This window comes from Perognathus longimembris, chromosome 1 (assembly GCF_023159225.1).
Source record: "Perognathus longimembris pacificus isolate PPM17 chromosome 1, ASM2315922v1, whole genome shotgun sequence".
NCBI classification, from domain to species: Eukaryota; Metazoa; Chordata; class Mammalia; order Rodentia; family Heteromyidae; genus Perognathus; species Perognathus longimembris.
The window spans coordinates 72,927,376-72,946,806 of record NC_063161.1 but is presented as its reverse complement, the minus strand read 5'-3'; the positions used below and the strand labels follow the sequence as shown (position 1 = coordinate 72,946,806).

Sequence of the window (19,431 nt, the reverse complement as noted above, 5' to 3'; positions counted from 1 at the left end):
CTCCTTGCGCTGCCTGAGGCTGGGGCAGCAGACCAGCCTCACCATGCCTGGCCACTGGTTACGATGGACTCTCAAGCACTTTTTGTTTTTGTCAGTCGAGGGGCTTGAACTCAGGGCCTGGGCACTATCTCTGAGCTCTATGGCTCAAGGCTAGCACTCTCCCACTTAGAGCCACAGTGCCACTTCTGGTTTTCAGGTGGTTGCATAAAAGATTCTCGAATCTTTCATGGACTCCTTTCCCATACTGGCTTTGAACTGTGACCCTCAGATCTCAGCCTTGTGAGTAGCCAGGCTCACAGGCGTGAGCCACAGGCCACGCCTGGCTTCTCATACACTTTCATGCCTGAACTGGCCTCCCGTTGCAATCCCCAGATCTCCACCTCCCCAGAAGTCTGGACTATAGGCATCCACCACTGTGCTGGACAGACTGCATTTTTCCTTTTCTCTTGCTTTGCTGGGGGGTGGGGGGAGGTGGTGCCTGCCAGGCCAGGGATGCACCCCAGACCCCTCGGCGCACCTAGGAGGACCTGGGCTGCCACACTGAGGCCCGGCCCGCCCGCACCCTGCCCAGCTGGCCCGCAGTGCTGCCTACATGGCTGTGCTGAGCTGAGCACAGGGACTCAAGCGCCTGGAGTCTGTTCTCGGCCACCAGGAGCTTCTCCCGCAGAGTCTCGGCCTCCGCCTTGCTCTGGGCTTCGGCCCGCTGCAGCAGCTCAAAGTCTAGCATTTTCTTCTCAGCCAGGGCAATCTGCTGCTTGAGGAACTCAATGGCCTGCGCCTGGCCACGGTACTCCACGTCCAGACCCTCTAGCTCCTGCGCCCGGAGCTGGGCGTCCCGGCACTGGTCCTGGGCCTCCTGCAGCTCCTGCCGGTGCTGGGTGGCTTGGGCCTCCAGCTGGGCCTGCCACTGTTGCTCCAGGCCGGCCAGCTCGTCCTGGGCCTCCTGCAGCTTCTGCTGCAGGCCCTCCTTCTCCTTGGCATGCATGGCCGTCTCCAGGTCCTGCTTGGCTCTCAGGTTGCCCAGCTCCAGCTGGTGCTCCATCTTGATGCCCTCTATCACCGCCTTCAGCTCCCCGATCTCCTTCTGCTGGGCTCCAGGGCCCGAGCTCAGCGTGGCCTTGAGCCCCTCCAGGGACTTCTGGTGGTCTGAGGCCAGCGAGTCCAGCCTGGACTTCCAGTTGTCCATGAGGCCCATGTTCTCGTGCGTGGCCTGCCGCACTTTGGCCTTCAGGTCAGCTACCTCCTGCGCATACTTCTCGTTGGCCGCCCGCAGCTTGTCCGCCTCGGCCTGGTAGGCCTTCAGAGCCTCCTCGTACTTGTCCCGGAGCGTGCCGCTCTCCTGCAGCTGCTCTGCGCTGGACAGCAGCCGCTCTCGCAGCCGCAGCGCTTCGGCCGCCTCGGGGTGGTCCGCGGGCAGCGGCCCCGACTGCAGCAGGCACTGCTGTAGCTCTTGGATCTCACCGCGCCGCAGGGTCAGCTCCTCCTCCAGCTGCAGGACCCGAGACTTCTCAGCCACCGTGGTCAGCTGTTGGCAGAGGAAGAGTGGGAGTCAGGCCGGGTGCCAGGGCTCAGCCTGTCATCCCAGGTACTCAGGAGGCTGAGACCTGAGGACCGAGACTCAGCCAGCCCAGCAGAAAACATCGGTGAGACGCCCATCTCCAGCTGACCACCAAAAAGCCAGAAATGGAGCTGTGGCATCAGTGGCAGAGCACCACCTTCAAGAGAAAAGCAGAGGGACAGCACCCAGGCCCAGAGTTCAAGCCTCAGCTTGAGCCTTAGCATGGTCAGTGGCTGGCTGGAGGCTGAGTGGGACACACATCAGTTCACACCAGGGAAAAGGCACCCCTCCCTCCTGGCTGCACCCCAATAATGAGGGAGCCACATGTGGGCAAGAGAAGCCATCATCTTGTGTCTGAGAAAGGTCTGTGCTGTCAAGGTGGGTACTCTACTGCTTGAGCCGAGACCCCATCCATATCTGCTTTTTTGGATTACAGATAGGATCTTAGACTTTTTTAAATTTAAAACTGGGGCTGGCACAGGACTGTGGTTCTCCTACCATCTCCTGAGTGACTGGGGCTACAGGTGTGCACCACCTCGCCCAGCCAAGCTAATGTTAGTTCCAGTAGGCAGAGTTCAGAGTGGCTCTGCCATCCTCTTGCTCTGGGGGCCCCATGCGAATGGTGGACACCCCAAGGGGCAGGCAGAAGGGGCAGCCAAGGGGGCACATTTCAGGCCTCTAGTAAAACAGACTTGTTGGGGTCTCTATCCTCCCAAAGCCCCTGACCGTGTCAGAGGTCACAGACCTGGAAATAATGTCTTTAGAAGTTCCTCTCCCTCTCTGGCATGAGGAATGAACTTGGGATCTTCTAGCCAGACAAGCAACTCACCCACCATTTGCATGTATTTGCATACATGTGCATGCACACCTACAAGCTGGCCACAGAACCCAAGGCCAGTGCATGCTACACCAATCTACCACCTGGCTACAGCTTCAAGGCCTTTTAAAGTTGCTTTCTGTTTTTGCCAATCCTGGGGCTTGAACTCAGGGCCTGAGCGCTGTCCCTGGCTTCTTTTTGCTCAAGGCTAGCACTCTGCCACTTGAGCCACAGTGCCACTTCTGGCTTTTTCTATATATGTGGTGCTGAGGAATCGAACCCAGGGCTTCATGCATGCTAGGCAAGTACTCTGCCACTAGGCTACCTTCCCAGTCCACCTTTAAGTTTTGAGACAGGCTCTCAATATATAACCCGGGCCGGCCTCCACTTCCTGCTTCAGCCTCCCCACGCTGGAATTACAGGCATGTACGCTGCCACTGCACGGATGGAGACGGGAAGGGTCCTGCACGCAGCCTCGTGCACACGGCTGCCAAGCCCGGCTGTTGGGAGGATGCATGCGCCTGTGGACACCTGCACAAGTAACACACTGCCTCTGCATGTGTGCATGACCGTGGGGACACAGGCCACGCCTCGAAACTCACAGCACCCCACGCCATGTGGAGCCTTCCGGGGCTCCCAGGGCCCGTGTAAACGTGGCAAAGCCCTGTCCTGCAGATGAGGTGTGTCACAGGAGTGGGGGTTACAGGCCCCCATCAGCCGACGCCCCCATCTCTGCTTCCTCCAGAGAACAGGATGCTGTTAGAGCAGGCGAGGCAGAGTGCAGGGGGCAGGGGGCGCGTTACCCTGTGATCCGCTAACTCCCTGAGCAGCCGCTCGGCCTGCGCCTTCTCCAGTAGCAGGCTCTGCTCCAGCTCCCCAATGCGGGCGTGCTCCAGCTGGGTCTGGGTCTGGCTCCACCCGGGGTGGGGGGACGGACACGGGGGAAGGCACGGGAGAAAGGGAGGGGAGAGGAAGCCAGGGAGAAAGAGAGAGAGGAGAGAGAGGAGGCGTCATCGTCCAGGAGCTGACAGCGCAGGTAGCAGAGGAGGGAGAGTGGCTGGGGAGAGGCGCGGGGGAGCAGGCAGTGCCCGCTCTACACACACAGACTCAGCACCGCCTGGGGTGTCAGGCGGGGGCCATGCACCTCTCCCTGGAGGCCCCCAGCCCTTTCTTCCCTCGGCCCGGGCCTGCTCTGGGGTGTAGGGTCCTGCATGTGGGGCCCCAGGATTCTTGGCACCCCAGGGAAGTTGTGAGCATTTCTACCCACGCCATCTGGACTCCCCGGGCTGGGCTGTGGCAGAGCCGGGCTCCCTCACCGTCCCCGCCCACCCCCCACCCCACCCCCGGGCCTCTGCCACAGGAGCACAACGCCACTTTGTCCCCAGCTCCCAACACCATGCCAGGCCAACAAAGCCATGCATTCTTGGGCTGGCGCGCCTGGCATTTGGGTCTCCTGGGATGGCCCCCAGGGTGGCGGGTGGGCGAGGGCGGCCTGTCTCGGGGAGGCGGGATGGAGACCGCACAGCGCAGTATGGCGCATCTGAAGAGAAAGGCTCCAGCAAGCAGCTCGTGGGGGCCTCACAGAACCCCTGCAGCCCAGCCAGAGGGACACGGCCTTCCTCACACAATGAGCTCGTGCCAGTGCTCTAGAAATGACTGACAGCACAGGGAGAGGCGGGCGTGGCCGCACACGCCAGTAATCGCTGCACTTGGGAGGATAGTGAGTTCTACATCTCACTAGCTTTTCGCCCAGGCTAGCCTCAGACCTTAGTCCACCGGATCTCGCACTGGGCAGTCAGTAGCTGGGATTACAGGTGTAAGCCACTGCACATGGTTTGTCTAGGTTTGTCTTCCTTCAACTTTGCTGACCACACCAAAACCCCTTCACAACGGGACAAGCAAATCCCAAGGAGATGAGAGCAAGCCATCCAGAAGAGGGAGCCCTCCCCCCCAGCCTCAGAGAGGGGAGACTCCTGGGGTGGGGGAGAGGTACCCCATTTCCCAGCTCCAGGCTATGTGCCCATATCTCCTGGTCCACACCTCATAGCCCATGTCTCTCCTCACCCACTCCTGAGCGAAGGGGTCCAAAGTACTTTTTATTTTTTTAGGTCTGATTCAAACTCAGGACCCGATGCTTTCACTCACTGACTGGTACTTTGTCAGCTGAGCCACACCCCCAACCCCCCCCCCCCATACTCCTAAAGGAGACTTCACTCCCTATGATCTCCTCAGGCCTCAGCCAGCAGGTAGCCAGCTAAGTTCTCTAAAGATAGTTGAGCCCAGGCTGAGCACATTGACACACACCTGTAGTCCCAGCATTCTGGAGGCTGAGGCAGGAGGACAGACTGGGCTACATAGGAAACTGTATCTCAGAAAAGCCGGGCTGGGAGTGCGGCTTAGCGATAAAGTGCTTGCCTCGCACACATGAAGCCCTGAGTTCGATTCCTCAGCACCACATATATAGAAAAAACCAGAAGTGGCGCTGTGGCTCAAGTGGTAGAGTGCTCGCCTTGAGCAAAAAGAAGCCAGGGACAGTGCTCAGGCCCTGAGTTCAAGCCCCAGGACTGGCAAAAAACAAACAAACAACAACAACAAAAAAAAGCTTTGGTGCTGGGTGCCAGTGGCTCACACCTGTCATCCTAGCTACTTAGGAGGCAGAGATCTGAGGATCAAGGTTCAAAGACAGCCCTGGGCAGGAAAGTCCATAAGACTCCTATCTCTAATTAACCACAAGAAAATCACAAGTGGTGCTGTGGCTCAAAGTGGTAGAGCGCTAGACTTGAGCGAAAGAGTTCAGGGATGGAGCCAAGCCCTGAGTTCAAGCCCCAGGACTAAACAAACAAGCAAAAAAAGCTTTTACCTAGCCTGTGCATAGAAGTTCACATGGCTCCTTCCCACCCGATGATTGGGCATGGGGGTACAAGCCTGTTGTCCCTGCCACAGAGGTACAATGCTAGGCACAGGGCAGAAGCCTGCCAGCCTCAGCCATACCAGGGGCACAGCAGGGCTGCAGGCCAGGCTGGCCCAGGTATAAATGGAAACCCTACCTGAAAATAACCACAACAAAAGGGGGCTGGAGGCATGGCTCAAGCAGTAGAGCACCACCTTAGCAAGCTTCAGTTCAAACCCCAAGCACTGCCAAGCAAAGAAAGGCTTTGGGCATCCCAGAACCTGGGGACTGAGAGGTGTGCAGGGGCTGGGCATCTCTGAGACTGGGTTTTGGGGAGCTGGCGCTCAGGCACTTTGGGGCACGGGTTGCGGATCTGGGGTGGAAGAGAGAGGAAGGATGGCAGGGTACCCGCTGGAAAGGCTCCATCACCCTAGGAGGGTACGGTGAAGCAGTACAAGGTCCTGACAGAGCCTGGGCACCATGTGCTCATTGTGGACGCCCCCAGCCACCCTGAGGTCACCCACCCCACACCCCATTTCCAGCCGCCCACTCTGGCCAGAGTCAGGACAGAGCCAATCCCCCCTCTGACCCCAGGACTGCTCATGACCTCTGACCTCCCAGAGCCCCCAGTCCTGGGGACGGGGCAGCGGTTACCTCCAGGTCCCCCTTGGTGATAGACTCTTCCTCCACACGGAACTGTAGGTCCTCCACCTTCCTGCAGGCAGAGACAGAGGGGCTCCTGAGGCCAAGGCAGGCAGAGCCTTCTGGAAGGTTCCACATGCTCCCTCCCTCCTAAACCTGCCAGGGTGGGTGGGAGAGAGGCAGAGGCCGTGCATGGGGTGGTAACTACAAATCCCATCTTGGTGGGGAGGAAGGGGAGGGCTCAGCTCCCACCCACAGATCCCCATCTCCACCCTGGGCCCCCCGGGGCCCTCCTGTAGGAATTGGGGAGTGCATGCACGAGCAGGCACAGGCTTGTGCCACACATCATTACAGCCAAGGGAGAGGACCGAAGGTCAGAGGGGCCACACAGCCCGCTCCGGTTCACACAGCGAGGGGGCCGTGGCCAGACTGGCGCTGAGACCCGCCATGAAGGCAACTCCCATGGGCTTCCATTTCTGTGTGGCATCAGGCGCGTCACCATGGAAACCAGATGTACAGGGACGGACCATACACCCCGGGAGATAAAAATACACCCTGTCTCCCAGTCAGATGGTGAGAGAGCTCGCCTGGGCTGAACGCCTGAAACACAGATGCGTGAGAAGACGTGGGGGGCAGGGAGGGGGGGAGGCGCAGAACCCCCATCACCCCGGAGGAGCCGATAGGCCCGACCTCTTCTGTGTGCAAGGGTTGGTGGGGAGGCCCATGCCCTCTCCTTCTGTGGGTCCCCAGGGCCCCCTGACCTTGCAGGGCTGACATGAGAGATTTCAACCTGGTTCCTGGGGTCTAATGAAGGGGGTGGGGTGGGGGGAAAAGGCGGCCGCTGCCCAGGGCTCTGTCCTGGGGGCCGCACCCACCTCCTCTCCTCCTCCAGCTGGTTGCACAGCTCCACCTTCTCCTTCCGCGCACTGTCCACCAGCAGCCGCACCCGCTGCAGCTTCTCCTCTGCCTCTGCAACGTACTGCGGCCCCCGGGCCGGGCAGGGTGAGCTCCCCGTGCTCCCAGGGCCAGGCAAGGCAAGGTGTCCTCAGGGCCAGGGCTGGGCAGGATGAGGCAGGGAGGGCCATCCTGACCCTCCCTCAGTGCTAGCCCAGCACACAAGGCCGTGGAGGCCCAGCCCCAAGACCCTCACGTGGCCACATGAGCTGCCACCCCCATCAGAGCCAACCCAGCCAGGCAAAGGCCCCTCTCACAGGGAACTTAGCTTGATGACTTTGACTGTGGTTTCTCTTGTTGTTTTCTGTCATGGTAACAGGGCTTGAACTCAGGACCTCTCACTTGGCTTTCTTGCTCAAAGCCGGTGCTCAACCACTTGAGTCAGCTCCACTTTGGCTTTTTGGTGGTTAATTGGAGGTAAGAGTCTCAGGGACATTCCTGCCTGGGCTGGCTTGGAGCCACGATCCTCAGATCTTGGCTTCCTGCTAGCTGGGATGACAGCGTGAGCCACGGGTGCCAAGCCTGAGCGGCTTCTGACCTCAGAGCCTTGTGCTCTTGCTTGACTCGCTTGGTTGGCTGATACTCTGCCCCTCCAGACGCCTTGGGCTCCAGTTCTGCCCATTTGTTGGCAATGGAGTCTTACCCACTTTTCTGCCCCGCTGGCCTTGTACTGTGACCCTGCAGCCAGACCTGGGCTTTCTGAGCATCTAGACACCCAGCAGGCTGCATGGATTTGGGGGTTATTTTTTGCAGCGCCAGGGGATGAAAGCCAGGACCGTGCAGGTGCAAGGCAAGCACTGTACCACTGAGCTACATTCCAGCCTGTGCCCTTGACTGTGTCAATCCCAGGAAGGTAGGCCCAAGTGGGCCTGGGGCTCAGGAGGAGGCCATAGCTGCAGAGATAAAACACTAGGGGAGCCGGACACCAAGCTTCACACCTGTAGCCTTAGCTACTCAGGAAGCTGAGATCAGAGCACGTCCAGTCAGGTCAAAAAGATCCAAGAAGATCCAGGAAACTCTTATCTACAATTAACCACCAAAAAGCTGGAGTAGAGTTGTGGTTCAAGTGGTAGAGCCTTGAGCACAAAAGCTCAGGGACAGTGCCGGCCCAGACTTTGAGTGACCCCAGCGGAGGATCCTGAGCTTCAGTGAGAAGTCTCACCATCTGCCAATCTGTCCCAAGGCATGATCAGAGTGGAGCGGGAGGGGGGGCTGCACATAAAAACAGCCCGCTGACGCAGTGCACAGAAGACAAAAGCCAACAACCATCAAGAACAGCAGGCAAGGGCTATTCCATGAGGACACAGACACTTGGACGGCCACACAGCCATTACGACAGACAACGCAAACACTAGGCAGCAGAGGCGGAGGTGTGGCTCAAGTGGTGGAATGCCAGCCTTGAGGGGAAAAAAAGCTAAGCAAGGGCAGGGGGCTCTGAGTTCAAGCTCCAGGTCCAAGCATAAGGAAAAAAAAAAAAAAGGAAAAAAAATGGAAGAAGCCAGGCATGGTGGTACACACTTATATGCCTAACTGCTTAGCAGGCAGAGATAGGAAGATCGAGACTGACAACCAGACAAAAGCATGAGACTCTATATGAGAAAAAAAACTAAAGCAAAAAGAGCTGGGGGCGTGGCTCCAACAGCAATACATCTGCCTAGTGAGCAAAAAGCCCCGAGTTCCAAAGAATTTTCTATGACCCAGAAAATTCCCCCAGTAATGAGGATAGAAAGCAGTCCCGGGGCTCTGATCACCCATGCACACATGGAGGAATCTGGAAGCAGCCTGGACGGTGGCTGTGGCCTGGCCGTGAGGGGTTATGGGTGGCACTCAAGGATACCTCGGCATTTCTCTGCACACTCCAGTTTCCTGCCCAGGGCCCCCCACTGGCCCGGGGCCCGGCCCACCTGCTCGTGCTGTGCCTTGAGCAGCGCGATCTCCTTCTCCACTTCGCAGATGTGGCTGGTGGCTTTGGCCACCTCTGCGCGCTCCAGGTCGCGCTCCGCCAGCAGCTGCTCGATGTGCTGCTGCTTCTCCTTCAGCGCCTCCTGCAGGGCCGTGGTGCCCGAGATCTTGCGGGCGTAGCGTGAGGACGTCTCCGTGAGCTGTGGACACGCGTGGTGAGCCTGGGGCTCTGAGATCTTCACTGGTGGGAGCCCTGCTCACCCCCTGCCCACTGCCCCACACACCCTGGACCCTGTAAACCCATGTGGACAGACTCAGGGGACCCCTCACCCAGAGCCAGGCCCTGACAGTCAGGGCCCCGGGGGGCATTCACGGTAGCACACACAGCCCTAGCCCCTGCTTTGGTGGGCATTGCCTGAGGTCGAGCGTGGTGACTCTCCACCCAGCCCCTCCTCCATCATCCAGGGCCCTTTCTGAGCCCTGCACTCTGTATCTACCAACGCCTTCCTTCATTGCCTGGGAAGAGCTTGTGCTGACATTGGCAAACACGCGTAACAATAAGTGTAAATGGATCAATTTTTCCTATAAAAACAAGTGTACTCCCTCCTCTCTCTGGGGCTATGGCTTGAACTTGGGTCTCAATCTTTGCTTGCTTGCTTGGCTGGCCCTCTACCATTTGAGCCATGCCTCCAACCCAAGCAACATATTTTTATCTTTGTTCAAAAACTCCAAACTTAAAAAACAAAACAAAAAAACTCCAAACTGGGGGCTGGGAATATGGCCTAGTGGTAGAGTACGCGCCTCGTATTCATGAAGTCCTGGGTTTGATTCCTCAGCGCCACATAAATAGAAAAAGCCAGAAGTGGCGCTATGGCTCAAGTGGTAGAGTGCTAGCCTTGAGCAAAAAGAAGCCAGGGACAGCGCTCAGGCCCTGAGTCCAAGCCCCAGGACTGGCAAAAAACCAAACCAAACAAAAACTCCAAACTTGACTGGGCACTGGTGGGTCCTGCCTGTCACCCTAGCTACTTGGGAGGCTGAGATCTGCCAAACCTGGGCAGAAAAGTCCATGAGGCTCTTATCTCCAATTAACCACAGAAAAATCCAGAAGTGGAGCTGCAGCTCAAGTGGTGGAGCACTAGCTTTGAACAAAAGAAGCTCAGGGACAGGGCTCAGGTCCCGAATTCAAGCCCCAGGGCCAGCAAAAAATAAAATAAATAACTTGCAAGTAAGTGAAGGAAGGAGGCAGAGCTGGGGGTGAGCAGAGACCCTGGGGTCATCCTGGCCCACAGGGCCAGCACCCCCGTCCCGGCACTTACCAGACCGCTGCGGCTGGGCCGGCCCCCGACGGAGGAGGCCACGGAGCTGACGGAGCTGATGGAGGAGCTGCTGGGGCTGTGGGTGAGTGCAGAGACGCCCATGGCCATGCGCTTCGTCTTCTTGGCCTTGGCCGGGCTGGTGGATGGGAAGCCAATGCGGATCACCTTATGGATGGGCGCGAAGAGGCCGAACTTGGGTGGGCACTGGAAGTACCTGGGGAGAGCCCAAGAGACTCCGCTGCCATTGGGGCCCTGAGCGGCCCTGCCACCCCCGCCCCTGCTGCTCAGACCCTACCGCTCGCAGCCAGAGGGGAGAGCCTTCCAGAAGGAAGGGAAAGGGATGGAAAGAGCCTGATGCAGCTGGCATCAGTCACTGGGGCGGATGCGGAGAGGTATGGGAAACACAGTAGGAAGGCATGGGCCCCCCACCATCCCACTGGACTCCCCACCATGGAGGCACAGAGGCCAAGGAACTGACTAAGCGCCCCACAGCTGGCTCAGCACCTCCAGGCCCTGCCAATCCCCCAGACACAGGGACAGCCAGGCTGTGACCACAGCAGGTTTTCCCCAGAGCCCAGGAACCCCACTGCTCCCGAGGCTGTCCACCCCACATTCGGGATGGGGGGCGGTGGGAGGCAGGGACCAGGAAGACTGTTGTCATGGAAACCCAGGCTCTGCTCAGCTCAAGCTGCTGATTATGGGCTGTGTGCTGGGCGGCAAAGCCTGGCACTGGGTGACCTCACAGCCCACGTCTGCAGTAAAGATGACCCGGCCCCTTTTTCTACTCAGAGAAGGCAGGACACAGGCAGCCCCTTTGTGCTTTGAGGGGGCCACCTTGAGCTGTGGAGGGGCAGGGCCAGATGCTGTTACCAGGGACACCAGGAGGACAGTAGCCACAGCCTCCCTCAGCCATGTTCTCATGGAGCAGGGAATGGGGGACACGGGGTGCTCCCAGTGAAGAACGACTGGGTTGGGCTGGGGATATGGCCTAGTGGCAAGAGTGCTTGCCTCGTATACATGAGGCCCTGGGTTCAATTCCCCAGCACCACATATACAGAAAATGGCCAGAAGTGGCACTGTGGCTCAAGTGGCAGAGTGCTAGCCTTGAGCCAAAAGAAGCCAGGGACAAAAGAAGTTCAGGCCCTGAGCCAAGCCCCAGGACTGGCCAAAAAAAAAAAAAAAAAAAGAGCGACTGGGTGACTGTGAGCAGTGAGTCATGTCTGCTTCCAGTCACCAGTGTACCCTCCACTGCGGTGGACACTTGAAGGGGAGCCACACTGCCCCCCCACCCCAGGACCAACACCCCGACCCCTCCCATCACCGTGCAGCCGCCGCACCTGGTGCCCGCCACCGCGCCGTCGTTCTTCCCCAGGGGCTCGTCCAGCTCCACGCCACACCACTCGCCCTTGGCAAAGTCGGTCTCCCCCACATACCGCACCACACCCGTCTTCGTCCCACCAACCTGTGCCACAGGAGGAACTCAGCTGGGAGCTGGCAGGAGGCATGGGGGCAGGGGGAGACAGCTTCCCATGCCCCTCCCGGCCAGCTCACAGGGCACAGAGACAGGGGAAGGGGGACCTCAAGAACAGCTGGGGGGGGGCACAGGCTCCAGGGCCTCCTGGGCCCATGCCATGCTGAGGTGACACGGATCCACATTCAAACGCTGTCACTTCTAAGCTGTATGAGCTTGGGGAGTTTCCTGCCATCTAGGAAGCCCAGCACCTCAGCCACTGAAAGCATCTGTGAGAATTTAGTATTGTGCTCCTGAGGGGTGGGGCTGAGAGCCCCCACCATGTGTATTTGTGAGTTCTGTGAGACAGGGTGACATGGTGGGTGACATGCGTGCCAACTGGCTCGTGGTGCCATCTGTAGCAGGCCACCATGAACCGAAATGACTCTCTTGGAGAGAACAGGCCAGTTCCACCCCCCACAACCTAGCCTGGCAGGCACCCTATCTACCATTGGAGGCACATCTCCACACCCAGTGCTCATACTTTTTTTTGGTGCTGTTTCTGAGGCTTGAACTTAGGGCCTCCCACTTCTTGCTTAGCTTTGTGTCCAAGGCTAGCACTCTACCACTTGGAGCCCCAGCTCCACTTCTGGTTTTTGAGATAGTTAATTGGAGATAAGGGTCTCACGGGGACTTTGCCAGGGCTGGATTTGAACCGCGATCCTCAGACCTCAGCCTCCTAAGTAGCTGGGATTAGAGGTGTAAGCACTGGTGCCTGGCTTTCTTGAGTTTTTCTGGGTCTCTTCCTTCGAGTGGTCCCTTCTGTGTGTCCAAAGCGTCAGTGCTGCTGTTGAGAAGTTTAAAGCCATTCAGAATCCTGCCCTGTGTGGAGCTGAGACTCACAGCGAAGGGCCTGTCTCTCCACGTGCTGCACCAACCCCCTCTTGTCTCAGGTGCTGTAGTTTTCTGATCAGGCAAGTCCTTCTCCAGCTTTCATTCTGGGCTCCCATAGGCCAAAGCCTTGTCATTTCTAGGGAATTTTCCCAAATTGCTGGATCATCTGCCCTCCTTTTTCCTCGTCTAATCTTTCTGCAGCCACAATCATTTAGCTGTTAAGACATCCTGGACACATCGTGTAATGTGCTTCTCTCTAGCCAGGCATGGCAGTGGATGCCGTAATCCTAGCTACTTCAGAGGTGGAGGAGGTAGGAAGGTCAGAGTCCAATGCCAACCATGGGGAAAAAGCATGAGATGCTACTTGAAAAACAAAGTAAGCAACAAGGCCTGGGGCAGGAGCCGTGGCTCAAGTGGTAGAGTACCTGCCTAGCAAGAAGCAGGCCCTGAGTTCAGGTCCCAAAACACATTGCAAACACAGTAGGGGAATTCTTTTGTCTTTCTCCATCTGTCTTCTTGTTCAACTTTCTCAGACTTCCTTCATCTGTCTTCTAACACATCTTATTTCTGCAGTCACACTTTACTTCCCAGAGTTTTATGGTGTGATGAATATTCATACACATAAATATTCATGATCATGAATATTCATGGACCTCTATTCAAGGAGCTTAGGAGACAGAGGTCCATCCCAGACCCGGCCTGTAGGGCAGTCACCAGCCAAAGGTGGGCAAGAGCACAGATGAGATCCAGGGGACTTCATGATCCTCCTGTTTCTGGCCTGATGCAGACCCCACTCCCAGGGACCCCATGAAGCTGACACAGGCTGTGCCTAATCAAGTCAACTGACAAGGGCGTTTCTGTCTCCTCCAATTCCAGCTCTGAGCATGGCTTTGGTAGATTTCCAACTCTGTTGCTGCCATCTCTTCAGTTCTTTGTCCTTGAGGATTTAAAGTGTTTTTTAAAAAAAAAAAACAAAAAACAAAAAAAGCTCAGCCAATGGTTCATGCCTATAATCCCAACTACTTACGATGCAGAGAGCTGAGAATTCTGATTTAAAGCCAGCCTAGGAGATTCCAAGAGATTCTTATCTCTCTAAATTGACCAGAAAATTTTTTTACATTATGTATCTTAAGCCAAACAACTACTAAACATAAAAAGGTCTAGAATAAACCTATCAGTGGATCACAATAGCTCAACAGCTATGTACACATGATCATATAAGACCAGTATAAGCAAAAACAACTCCAAGAGAAGGTGTTGATGTTATCTTTAAAGTTCTAGGTGAACTTCCTGTGGTGTACCCTATGTGGTTACTGTATATGATTTTGGTACACTGGATATTGTATATATGCCTATCTGATCTAGGGAAGGGAAAGAAAAATGAGGGTGTAAGATATCACAAGAAATGTATTCACTGCCTTATTAAGTAACTGTAACCCCTTTGCACAACACTTTGTCAATAAAATTTAATTTTTCAAGAAAAGAAAGAAAAGACAAAACAAAACAGCCAAATTGGTGGCTCACACCTATAATCCTAACTACTCAGGAAGCTGAGATCTGAGGATTGTGGTTCCAAGCCACTCAGGCAGGAGAGTCTTAAGTCTTATCTACAATAAGTTACTGAGAAAAAGCTGGAAGTGGAGCTGTGGCTCAAGTGGTAGAGCACTATCCTTGAGCACAGAGAGGCTCAGGGACAGAGCCCAGGCCCTGAGTTTCAAACCCTTAGGACCAGCACAAAAAATAACATTAAATAAAATTTTTATTACTTATTATTTTTTTTTTGCCAGTCCTGGGGCTTGGACTCAGGGCCTGAGCACTGTCCCTGGCTTCTTTTTTGCTCAAGGCTAGCACTCTACCACTTGAGCCACAGCACCACTTCTGGCCGTTTTCTGTATATGTGGTGCTGAGGAATTGAACCCAGGGCTTCATGTATATTAGGCAAGCACTCTTGCCACTAGGCCATATTCCCAGCCATAAAAAATATTTTTAACCACTTTGGAGAACAGTATGGAGGTTCCTCAAAAAGCTCAATATAGACCTACCCTATGACCCAGGCATACCACTCCTAGGCATCTATCCTGAACAGCAGGTCCCAAGATATCAAAAAGACATTTGCACTTCCATGATTATTGCTGCACAATTCATAATAGCCAAAATATGGAATCAACCCAGATGCCCCTCCATAGATGAATGGATCCAAAAAATATGGTACCTATACACAATGGAATACTACATAGCAATTAGGAATGGTGAAATATTATTATTCGCAGGGAAATGGTCAGAACTTGAACAAATAATGTTGAGCGAGACAAGCCTAGAACACAGAAAACAAAGGGCATGATATCCCTGATATATGATTGTTAGGATGGGGTGACAGGGAGACAGTAGAGACCAGGTCTGTGAAACCAAAAACTTCTTGTCAAATGGTATTTCCCACAGGATTGGGTCAGCGACCCAACATTATGTAACTAAAACCAAACAACTACTCAACATATAAAGGTCAAAAATTGACCTCTCACTGGAATACAACAGCTCAAAATCTATGTATGTACGTTCATATAAGACTATTGTCGAAATATTGTCTAATGTCGACATTACATTTAAAGCCCTAGGTGAATTTCCTTTGGCGCAGGCCATGTGGCTACTGTATATGTTCTTGGTACATTGTGTATTGTATATATGCCTACCTGACCTAGGGAAGGGAAAGAAAAACAGGGTGTAAGATATCACAAGAAATGTACACACTGCCCTACTATGTAACTGTACCCTTTTTGCACAACACCCTGTCAAAAAACTTTTCTTTAATTAATAAATAAATTCCAAAAAAAATTTTTTAAATGGTGGATCAAGTGATGGACATGGCTTGATTGGAGAAGGTGTGGCTCAACTGGTGGTGGAGGGGGTGGGGGTTGCATATAGGGGAGTGGCCAGAGTTGTAGGGCATGGCTATGTGACAGGCATGGTTTGCATGGTCCAAGTGTAGTTCATGTGGTGGGAGTATGGCTCAAATGGCAGGGGGCATAGCTCCAATGTAGGCCAGCTATAAAAAAGCAGAAGAGGGCCTGGGAATGTGTCTTAGTGGTAGAGTGCTTGCCTAGCACCACATAAACAGAAAAAGTCGGAAGTGACACTGTGACTCAAGTGGTAGAGTGCTAGCCTTGAGAAAAAAAAAAAAGCCGGGGACAGTGTTCAGACCCTGAGTTGCAGCCCCAGGACTGGCAAAGAAAAAAAAAAAAAGGAGAAGAAGAAGTAGAGTCCCTGGGCCCAGATGGGCCTTTCAAGGGATTTTAGATAGAAAGGAAGGAAGGAAGGAAGGAAGGAAGGAAGGAAGGAAGGAAGGAAGGAAGGAAGGAAGGAAGGAAGGAAGAAAAAGGGACAAAGAGCCAAAAGCCTGGTATTGGATTTGATCCTCCTACCTCCACCTCCTGAGTGGCTGGAATTACAGACATGCACTCCCCCCCATGCCCAGCCTCTAGACATCTTACCACTGGATTTATATAATTTTTTTTTTTTTTTTGGCCAGTTCTGGGGCTTGGACTCAGGGCCTGAGCACTGTCCCTGGCTTCTTTTTGCTCGAGGCTAGCACTCTGCCACTGGAGCCACAGCACCACTTCTGGCCGTTTTCTGTATATGTGGTGCTGGGGAATTGAACCCAGGGCCTCATGTATACGAGGCAAGCACTCTTGCCACTAGGCCATATTCCCAGCCCCTTTATATAATCTTATAAAGTGTGAACAGCAGCCTCATTTCAAAGTTGGGAAATAGAAGCTCTACACTAAGGTCACACTCCTGAGGGGCTGTGCAGCCACCCCCTGCTGTGTCTTCACCATCGTGAGCCGGCCTGGCCCCTGGCATACAGCTCAGCCTCATGCCTGGAGACTCTAGCAAGGGAAGGCTAAAAACAGCCTCAAGCCTCCCCTCTCAGAGCTGGACTCTGCCCATTCCCCAAGCCAGTAGTGGGGGACGCACGGTGCAGACGTGCCTGCCTAGGCCAAGGAGCAAAGGTAAGGCTGCTGGGTTTCAAGCTGTCTGAGGGGCCCAGCCCCCGCCCCCCAAGGGTGCATCCTCTGATGCATCATAGCTTAGGGGCCTTGAAGTGATTGGCCCATGGGGCTCTGACTCCACCAATGGGTTCCTCCGTAGCTGCGTGGGCTGTCAGGAGGCGAGGCCTGATTGGAGGAAGCGGTGGGGGCGGGGCACCAAGGCGTTTCCGCTCTGCTTCCTGGCCACTTCGAGGAGAGCAGCGCTGCCCACCAAGGCTCGAGGCGCTTGGCCATGGCTCTCAGGCGGGGAGCCGTGAAGGCAGCCGACCACAGCCCGAACCCTCTGAAGCTGTGACCCGAAGTCTCCCTCCAAGATGTTTCTCTAGGGATGTTGTCCCAGGGAGATAAGACTAAACATGGATGGGCAGATGAAGGAGGGAGGTAGGGAGGGTGAGAAGACGGGCAGGATGGAGGGTGGTTAGGCGGGAGGGAGGGCAGATAGGAAAAAGGGAGGGCAGGCAGGAGGGCGGACGCGGCAGGCCCCCGGCTCTCACCAGCACGCGGTCTCCCAGCCGCAGGTCCTTGTCACCCCGCTTCACCGAGCCGCTGTCGGACAGGTTGGAGCCGGACTCGTTGCCGGCCTTGCCGGAGCCCAGCACTGCGTCGCGCAGCGGCAGGGCGCGGCCGGGCGGCGGCGTGGCGCTGCTGGCGTGCAGGGACAGGTTGTGCGCGGTGAGTGGCTCGCGGGGCTCGCGCGCCTCACGCTCGGCGCCCTCGGCCGGCTGCCGCGCCAGCTTGGACGGGCGCGTGAAGATGCCGCGCAGCGCCGGGCACTCGAAGTAGCGCACGCCGCCCACCGCGCCGTCGTTCTTGCCCACGGGTTCGTCCAGCACCACGCCAGCCCACTGCCCGGGCGCGAACTGCGTCTCCCCGAGGAACTGCACCGAGCCCGGCTTCACGCCGTTCACCCACACGCGCTCGCCCACCTCGAAGTCACCGGTCGACTCGTCGCCCGCCTCGGCCGCCCGCGGGCCCGGCTTCTCGGGGGCGGCGGGGCCGGGCGCGGCGGGGCCCGGGGCTGGGGCCGGCGTGGGCTTGTGCTGCGGGGACCCTGCAGGCGGGCGGGAGGGGAAGGGGTGGCCCTGAGGACCCGGGGCCTGCGGGGGCCAGGGGCCACCTGCCCAGGAAACTGAGGCAGCCCCTCTCCCCCCCCCTTCCCTGGCCCTGTCTCCCCTCCCTGGTTCAAGGGTGGAACCCAGCATGGCCAGTGCACTCCCACTGGGTCGCATCCCAGCCCTCAGGGCCTGGAGCCCTCGCTGGGCTTTTTCACTCAAGGCTGGTGCTCCACCACTTGAGCCACAGCTCCAACTTCTGGTTTTGGGTGGTTCACTGGAGATAAGAGTCTCATGGACTTTTTTGCCCAGATTGGTTTCGACTGGTGATCCTCAGACCTCAGCCTCCTGAGTAGCTAGGATGATAGGCGTGAGCCACTGGTGCCCAGCTTTGTTTTGTTTTTCAGACATGGTCTCCCTAATGCTGCCCAGGCTGGCCTCCCACTCATGATCCTCCTGGGGTCACACCTGTGTGCCACCATGCCCTGCCCAAGACCTTGGGCGTCCCCAGGCCTCATCCCATTCTCACTGCCCCTCCTCCGGATAGTTCTCAGCTCAGACACCCCTTCCATAGAAGCAACAGCCTTCACTTCACTACCTGTGGTCCCTGGAAGGCACCCACCCCTGAGGACTGAAGGGACCTGCGGCCTGCAGCTCTTACCCAAGAACACCAAGGAGGGGCTCCGCCCTGTCCTTGTAAAGGACTCAGTCTACACCCTGCCAACTGGGATAGAAAAAGCCACAGAGAGTGGGGCACTGGGGTCCACGCCTGATTCCAGCTACTCAGAGGGCTGAGATCTGAGGATCCTGGTTCAAAGCCAGCCCAAGCAGGAAAGTCCACACGACTCTTATCTCCAATTAAGCAGCAAAACCTGGAAGTGGAGTTGTAGCTCAAGTGCTAATGCACCAATCCTAAACAAAAAAGCTAAATGAAAGCGAGACCCTGAATTCAAGCCCAATATACCCACACGCATGCACGCACACATACACACACAAAGAGACACAGATGTCAAAGGGCTGGGATAGCTCAAGAGATCTTTCCTCCCTTCTTAACGCTCCTGCCAGCCTCTGCGCTGAAGACCCAGCCAGGGATAGAAGGGAAGGAACAGCACTTAAATCTCGGGCCTTCCTGGGGCTCAACTCTGGCCTTCCTAATAGGAAGAGCAACTCTTCAGCTCAGAGGCAAAGGCCTGGCCCACAGTACACAGCAGAGATGGGGCTGTAACCCAGGCCCAGGTCACTGAGCTACCCATAGGGGACTAGAAACCACCAGCCGAAGGCCCCTCACAAAGGGGCATGGCACCAGCCACTCCAGAGTTCCTCAGGGAAGTAGCTGGGATTATAGGCATGCACCACCATGCAGAACGGAGCCTTCTTGGTTGGCCATACACACCAAATACACTTGGTGGTGTCAGGGCAACCCATACCTGTTTCCAACAGTCTCTGTAGTGACAGGGTGGCTAGGCTCAGAAGGGGGTTGGTCTCTACCTGTCCCCAAATTTCATTAGAGCCTAGAGAAAGCCTTCAAGGTCCGGGGGGATGCGGCATAGCTATTCTTAGCAAAAAGCTGCGTGCCGGGGCTGGGGATATGGCCTAGTGGCAAGAGTGCTTGCCTCGTATACATGAGGCTCTGGGTTCAATTCCCCAGCACCACATATACAGAAAATGGCCAGAAGTGGTGCTGTGGCTCAAGTGGCAGAGTGCTAGCCTTGAGCAAAAATAAGCCAGGGTCAGTGCTCAGGCCCTGAGTCCAAGCCCCAGGACTGGCCAAAAAAAAAAAAAGCTGCATGCCCAGCTGTCCCCAACCCCAGCTGCCCTGGCCCTGGAGACCCTCAGGTAATCTCCCCCTCCTCGCCTCTTCCAGGGCTCACAGGCCTGCACACCAGTTGTTTTAACAGCTGTTCAAATCCAGG

At 56.1% G+C, this 19,431-nt stretch overlaps 1 protein-coding gene across 3 annotated transcripts in view; it reads right to left on the bottom strand.

The window, feature by feature from the left end:
* The window catches only part of Clip2 (CAP-Gly domain containing linker protein 2), a 43,295-nt gene that overhangs the window by 8,848 nt on the left and 15,016 nt on the right, over positions 1–19,431 (bottom strand). For 2 of the 3 annotated variants that reach the window (XM_048369395.1, XM_048369405.1), the window contains exons 3-10: positions 16,961–17,517; positions 11,417–11,541; positions 10,080–10,293; positions 8,766–8,963; positions 6,783–6,886; positions 5,920–5,980; positions 3,179–3,283; positions 593–1,525 (exon numbers count right to left, since the gene is read on the bottom strand). In XM_048369395.1, coding sequence (XP_048225352.1) covers positions 593–1,525; positions 3,179–3,283; positions 5,920–5,980; positions 6,783–6,886; positions 8,766–8,963; positions 10,080–10,293; positions 11,417–11,541; positions 16,961–17,517 — 2,297 coding nt within the window. The remainder of the gene's footprint in view (positions 1–592; positions 1,526–3,178; positions 3,284–5,919; positions 5,981–6,782; positions 6,887–8,765; positions 8,964–10,079; positions 10,294–11,416; positions 11,542–16,960; positions 17,518–19,431) is intronic. The other variant, XM_048369408.1, reaches the window with a different exon arrangement.